The 7,587-nt window shown below is 43.4% G+C and overlaps 1 protein-coding gene across 1 annotated transcript in view; it reads right to left on the bottom strand.

Annotated features, from left to right (window-relative positions):
• Nucleotides 1-300: 300 nt before the first annotated feature.
• RHBDL3 (rhomboid, veinlet-like 3 (Drosophila)) overlaps nt 301-7,587 on the bottom strand; it is a 26,683-nt gene continuing 19,396 nt past the window's right edge. Inside the window, exons 5-8 of the mRNA XM_010291040.1 lie at nt 7,079-7,191; nt 4,254-4,354; nt 1,324-1,384; nt 301-572 (exon numbers count right to left, since the gene is read on the bottom strand). Of these exons, the coding sequence (XP_010289342.1) occupies nt 301-572; nt 1,324-1,384; nt 4,254-4,354; nt 7,079-7,191 (547 nt within the window). The remainder of the gene's footprint in view (nt 573-1,323; nt 1,385-4,253; nt 4,355-7,078; nt 7,192-7,587) is intronic.

Here is a 7,587-nt window from a genome sequence, read left to right as displayed (position 1 = left end):
AATATTGATGTGTGCTAACAAACCAAGTGATAAGTGCCCAGGTACAGGCTGCCCAATGGGAGCCCTGGCAGTGGAGAAACTGCAGGGTCCAGGCCAGCCAGTATTATAGTACCTGCTAGATTTATGAATAACCTGATCAAGCCCATTCTTTTGTGAGTTCTTTAAGCATCTCCTCCAGCATACACTTGTGTTTGAAAGAATCATCCTCCCCTAAGTTGAATATAAAAATAGATCCTCCATCTTCATTCATTTAACATAGCTGACAGATGACTTCACTCTCAAGTTTTCTGTCCCATGTTTTCAAGGAGGGGGAGGTAGCTTTAGATCCAACAGGCTGTAGGCAAAAATGTTCCAGAAGATGGCAAATAAGACAAAAATTACATAAATAGAAAGGAAGATCCACCATAAAGTCTGATCTTGGAGTCTCTGCTCATAGTTCCTCAGGATGATGACACCAAGGGTGATTCCAACCATCACCCCTCCCAGGTGAGCCATGAAGCTGGGGTGTGGGCAAGGTGGGTAAGCGGAGGGGTGGAATCGCAGCCACACAGCTCTTCCAAATTCAAAGCTCACTGGAACAAAGAAGGAAAAATAAATTAATTGTCTAGGTCTATCCTTTCCTAAGTCCATCTTGCAGGCAGCACTGCATCCCTGAAGAGATGGAGGGGGAGAAACTGCCTTATACGGTGACCACAGGGAAGCTGGGAAGCCACAGCTATGTCAGGGTTGCGGCATACAGACATGAGGCCTCAAAAGGTGGTTGCAAAGTGGTCAGGGTTTGTGGGAGTGTGGACAGGTGGGGGAATATTCACCTTCCAGAATTTGTACCAGAACCATTAAAAAACAAAACAAAACAACAACAACAAAAAAAGAGTTAGGCTTTGAAGACAATTCTCCATGATGAATACATGGCCTAGTTTCCCTTATCATGCCACCCTAGAGATATGGCTGGAAGATTATACACACTTTAATGAATTACACTGTTGTCACCCTAGATAAGAAATGCTCTAGGAAACTTAAATATTATTATTACAAAAGCATTGCTTGTTTGTGAATTCAAAAGACAAGACATTTAAGTCCCAGGTCTTCACAAATGTCACAAGCTACAGATGCTGGCTAACAACAAATCTTCACTTACAAATGCTTGTGTTGAAAGCCAAAATCTGCATTTGAGAGTGATGTGGTTTCTGCTGCTAGAAGGTCCAGCTGCAAGTTCCTACCAAAACTGCTGCAAAGTCAAAACTCTCTAGATCAGCATGAACTCTTATGATAAGGACAAACAAAATAGGATTGTGTGTGTGCCTAGTCTTGCATGATACTTACTACAGATCAAGGCAACAGCCATGCGCAGCAGTTTGAATTGGCACTTCATTCCTGACCAGTTCTGGAAAAGAGACAAGGAAAACAAAGTGATGCTGCATGCAAACCTGGAGGGACTTTACATCCAGATCTGCACTGGAAGAGCATCAAGGATGACCACCACTTGAACAAACCCCTTCTATTGCCCTTGCCACCTGGCTGTGAACTCTCCACTCACCGCACCAAACACAGTTCTGTCAATCCCAGAGAAGATAAACATAAAGGATATATTACAGACATGTCCAAGTTATGGACAAGTCCACAACTTCTTTGCCTGGCAGTCTTACTGACCTTCCTTGCCTGAGATCCAGCTGGTGCGGTGTGGTCCTTGACTGGCCTTGCCATTCTCCGTTCTTCAGACAGACTAATTTTTAACATATTAGTTTGATGTTTCACCTTAAATTCTGACTTATGAAAATATTTGACTTTACCGACCCTGCAAAACCCTGTTGTATTAGGTCACATTAAACAAAATTATGTTGAGTAGTACCTACCATTCAACACAACTATCATTCTAGTTAACATCACACAGCTCATCATGATTCACTTGGAAGCCCAACACTGTCAGGCAATTTCTCAGCGCATTCAAGCCCTACTGTACTTTTCCAGTGCTACTGTCTTTAGCTCAGGCTCCCTGAAATTCTGCAACTTGGACCTTCTGCAGAGCACACACAAAAAAATAAAGACTTCAATTAAAGCATACCAAGGAAACAGTGCCATAAGAAAGCCTGGATTTGGCCTCCTCTGTCCTCAGGCTTGGTCAGTAATCAATATAGTGGAATAAGAATCTCTGGATGATAGTCAGAAATCCTGGGAGAAATGTTTAGATTCCTAACACTATGAAGTGACTAAATGAACTAAAAAAAAAAGCACGCTTGTCAACTCTTCAGCCAAACTTTAATGGCACCCAGGGACTTCTCAGCCTGCTGAAGAAATATTCTGCAATACATATTACATATATTCAAATTTTATGTGGGATCTGTCTGTAAATCACTTCTGTGACTGCAAAAATGCAATCTCTCCACAGAGATACCTAACCCAGTCAGAAGGCTCTGAACTCATGCTGATTAATACTGTGCCGCTTCCTTCAGTTTTCATTCCCATGTAGCTGTTCTGAATTCCTCCCCTCACTCTCTTCCTTAGGGTGACATGCTTTATCACTTCCCTGTGATGGTTATTTTGCGTATATAATTCCAAGAATATTTATTTTTACAAGCAGGCGCAAGGGAACAGAAGATTCAAGAGACCCTCCCTGCAACAGTCCCTCATCTTCCCAGCACGCTCAAAGCACCCGTGCAAGACTCTGTGCTTCACCAGCAAATGGCCAGCATGTCTTTCAGCATCTAGATACTACATGAGCAGAGAGAGAGAAGAGAGGGAAAGAAAAGCAAGAAAAACTCCACCAAAATGGGAAAGGCAGTAAAAGTAATTTCAGATGAGAAAAGAGGAACGGATAGTGGAAAAATATAGATGCTAAGGTAGCATTTGCTAAATAGATTTGGAGGAGGCCAATGAGTGGTGAAATGACAGGCCGCTTTGCAATATTTTAAGAAGTCTGGTAAGGCAATTGGTAAAGACTCTCCACACACATCTGGCAGAGCCTCCTCCTCTAAAGCAAACCAAACTTCCTCCAATGTCCCCCTCTGACCCTGTGAATCTGTGTCTGCATTACCACCCTGTGAGACAGAGGAAAATCCCTCCTGCTGCTGTTGGCCCAGTGGAAGGGAACACAAATCATGCTGAAAATAACTGTATATAAGGAGGCATTTTGCCAGTAGAAACGCTGTGGTATATGGGTAGCCCCTCTCCTCCACTCCCTATCTCTGCCAGGCACTCAACTGTCCTAATCTGGCAACAGTCCCCAGCTCATTCACGCTCCAGAAAGCTTGAAGGCAGCAAAGGAGACCTATTCTGCTCAGGAAACCACTCACTTCCCCCCCTCCCAGCTGCTAGAAAGGCTGCCTGGAGCAGCACCGTCGTGGGTACAGCCTGAGCCTGCTTGACTTCACTGCATACAACCATTAAATACAAGGTTTTCTTTTAGCATGACACAAGTACCACCACACACACATGTTTTCCAGCACCCATATAACAGACCTTCTGTCTCTACCGCAGCCAATTCGCATTATCTTCCCACTCAGACCCGAGGGGTGGCCACATTACCGTCATTTTTATGGTTATTCTGCTCTGACATTGCTGGTACAGGACAGACAGGCAGCTCTGTACCACCACACACAAATCCTAATCACAGCAAAATCAGCTGTCTCAGCAAAGCCATTTTTGCCCAGTGGTCAGCTTAGGAGACATACAGGCAGATATGCCTAGCTGAGGACCTTGGATGAGCTCCTGTTTCCAGGTCTTAGAGAAATGACGATGCTGGTATTTACTGACCATTGTAAAGTACTTTGTTAGGCGAAAAGGCAAAAAGATGCATCACTAGTATGCCCAGGGTTCAGTTTCAGTCTGGGTTTTACAAATGGATATAAAGGATACAATACACACAAATCCACCAAATACTAAATTTCCTTAGGTACCTGCTAACGTTACATGGCACATACAGACAGACACAAGTCTGCAACTTCTGCAGAGCCAGTCAGCTGCTCCTTTTCCAAAGACTGTCAGCTCTTGCAAGGAGAGTTGATAGCCTGGAGTACACTGGTAAGTCTTGGATTACCAGCACCTTTGGTTTCTCCTGGCAAGCTGCCAGTTATCAGGGTACCAAGCCACCGACTGCAGTTTAACATTTCCATGCCACGACACACTACTGAGACAAGACTCTTAACTGTGGCAAGCTCTGAATGACCAACATTATGGTCAGGCCATATTTCCAATCCCTTTGGGCTACCAGACCTGGCTCACTTCCAAAGATGTTAGACAGTCATTCTGGTACTCACCATGACTATATTGGCCAAGTGAGCTGAGACAAGAGCATACACGCCTCCAGAGGAGCCCACCACAGGCGCAGTCATATCAGCTACTGACACGGCCAGGGACCCTGAGAGAAAGAACAAGGGTTTGTGACAATTGCCAGCCAAATAAACACAGTCTCTCCTACCCTACATCCCTGCTACTGCCTATTTTGTGCTAATTGCTGCAGGTCAGTAATATACAGATAAAGAGTGTGGGGGGGAAATCCACTGACTTGAGAATCTATCTCAGTCCTGTAGTACGGCCAAGACAGTAATTGATTGATTCTTTTGCACCTACTTTAAAAGCAGCCAAGCAAGGCAGCAATGTATCTTCAAACCTGTGCTGTAAAAAGGCACTTACACCCTGATTAACGTTACAAGGAAGCAGGAGACAGAAAAATGTCTGTTTTATCTTCAGGTGTATCTATCACCTGAAGATAAAATAGAAGTAGCTCCCATGCTGGCAAGACAAGCATTTGCACAGTGAGAAGGAACTGGGGACTTGTAACTTAGCACAGGCCTCTGATCAAAGCACTGCCTGTTACCTACAAAACTCATCGAGTAGAACTACCTAAAAATAACCTGCATGGAGGCAGTAAACACAAGATAGCAAAATGACAGGTCAATCACATAAAGGCACCACTAATAACAACATCCAAACATAGACAATGCTTCTCCTTATCCCAATTGGAGGCTTGGATCTGCTCAAAGCTCCTTTCATTGCAAACTTTAAGATGAACTTAAGAGAGATAGAGAGACAAAGGCAGGGATAATGAAGATCTTTGTGATGAGTGGGAATGGGAAAAAGAGACAATGGCAAATCTTGAGAGAGTCTTGGGTAGTACAGAACCTAACAACCTTCTTTGCTAATTGCTCAGCAGATTTTGGGTCAAGAAAGTGCTGAGGTTCCACCAGCCAACTCTACTGATAGCTCCTTGCTTCACTGTATGGCCCTGAGGCTTCTTAGGTCTTAAATACTGCCATTAAGGAAAAAGTTAATGAGAAGTTATGAAAGGAGTAATGAGAACTCGCAGTTAAGTCCCTGGACACTGCACTGAGCATATACCTTCAGTCTCTTGATCTCAGTCTCAACATGTCTTCTTAGTAAAGCCAGACAAATGGGAAGAAAAACATAGGAGTGGCCATTGTGGCCCACGTCTACATTTTACTGTTTATTCCTGATTGTTTAGGAGCTGTGTTATCTTTATATTGCCAGATCCTCCGTATAAGCGTGCCTCTTTCTCTTCTGGCACATGTCAAAGAATAAAGCATATTTAATAATTGGCTAACAACTCAAACAAGTACGGGTATCATGGGATGCTGTTCTGTGTGTGATTGTCTGGTCACACTTGTAGTTCCATCCTGCACTAAGAAGGGGAGTTTTCCCTTTCCATTTGGCATTTCCACAATTTACAGGTCATGAGGTGTGAAAGGCAAGTCTATGAGGATGTGGCACCTTGTCTGAGAAAAAAAAAAAAAAAAAATAGGATCACTTATGTAGCAGAAATGAACCGGTAATTCTAGATGGGCTAGTGAGCCTCACACAGGCACTGGCTACAAGCCTCCAGAGCTCTGAGTGTTCAGCCCAGCCCAACGCCCAATAAAACCTGCCTCCGGCCCTGCAGACCCTGACAGCAAGTCCATGGCCACAGGAATCTGAGAGGCAGCCAGCAACTTGTAGTGCTTGCCTGGGGTCAACTGCAACAGATTCAATGCCCACTTGCTTCACTCACCTGGCACAGGTGTGCTATGTGTATTTACACATACATAAATGAAGCCCCATGGTTTGGTAGATGGATCTATGTAGAAAAGCTTACATCTGAAAAGTTGCAGATTGAGGACCACTTTAGTGCTTATTAAAATAATAGGCAAGGGATGGTGGAGCTGGTCTGCTAACTCCTTTCTCTACATTAAATAGCATGGTGTTTGTACCACGCCTAGTCCTGTGTCCTAGTCCAATTATTCTCTCCACAGTGTCTCTCCCGGAATATAGGATTTATTAGTACCCAATGCAGCTCATTTTACAAAGGCCTTATCTGCTCATTATGGAAAAAATAAAATTATGTAGCTGGAAAAAAAAAATATCACCATAAATCTTGAACTAAAGTAGTCAGTCATTGTCCGAGTTCCACTGTGAACCCTTGCTTGTTCTCACACTCTCCTCCTGTTTAATTAGATGTTGATCTATTGTCAGCTAACTTCCATCACCTCCAAACTGCTGGAAATGCCAAACATAAATAAAAGCAATACAGCACAAACTAAAAAAAAAAAAAAAAAAAAAAAAAATCTCAAACCCCATGGCTTCATGATTAAATGAATTTTGAGATTCCTGAGCACTGCTCACAACCTACAGCCAAATACTTCTTGCTTACTCAGGCTGCAGAAAGTAAACAGCACAGGACAAATGGAGGAACACAGTGGCCCAGGACCTGGAAAAAAAAAATTACTCTTCATGCAGGGATGCCTGTGATGCCACCTTTCTTCTAGGCCTCTGTGGGACACAAGAGGAAAGGAATAGCATGACCTCCACATTCAGGAAGACCATCTAAAGCAAGGCTATTTTAAAGAAACAGGTTGTTGGTGCTTTGTTAGCAGGTCTCCTAAACACAGAAACTATGGCTAGTTAGAAATAGATGTCAAATTGTAGCATGTTTCCCACTTCCAGACTCCAAAAGAATTTCAATGCAGAGAAGATCAGTGACTGCTCTTCTCCTGCACCCAAATACCACAAAACATTTCTCCTACACAAAAGTCGGCATAGACCATTTTCAGATGCTTCTCCATTTGGGGCATCCAGAGGTGTCACCTACCTGCCACAACTCCAGCAACGTACACAAAACTGATCCTCGCAGGTCCATGCACCATTTCCAAGGGAACCCCAACCAAGAGCTGAAGGACAACATTGAGTCCAAGGTGTTCTATCCTGCGGCAAGGAAAAACAACAGTTGTCCTCTTTTCTAACTCTGTCTCCCTTCTCTAACCTTGAAACAGAGATATCTTGGAAAGGAAATCAAATAGCACCTGCTTCATGAAAGTAGATTGTAACACTGGGAAAAACAATGGTTCCTGAAAAAAAATCAGACTGAAAGCTGCAATGTTTCTTCCATCCTTGCTACTCATTATCTTTTTCATATCCACCCAGGTCCTTTCAGCCAAAGATCTCATAGCATGCTTGGTTCTTAGTGAGACTTCTTTTTTTTTGATTTTTTTTTTTGTGTGTGTTTCAAGTAGTTAAATGACTTGTCCAAAAAAGCAGCAAGATGGCAGCAGAGCCTGGAACAGAAGCCAGAAACTTGACCTGCTCCTCTCTTCTCCCCCC

The sequence above is a fragment of the Phaethon lepturus genome, unplaced genomic scaffold (genome assembly GCF_000687285.1).
Source record: "Phaethon lepturus isolate BGI_N335 unplaced genomic scaffold, ASM68728v1 scaffold37997, whole genome shotgun sequence".
Taxonomy (NCBI): domain Eukaryota; kingdom Metazoa; phylum Chordata; class Aves; order Phaethontiformes; family Phaethontidae; genus Phaethon; species Phaethon lepturus.
This window is presented reverse-complemented; position numbering and strand designations above follow the sequence as displayed.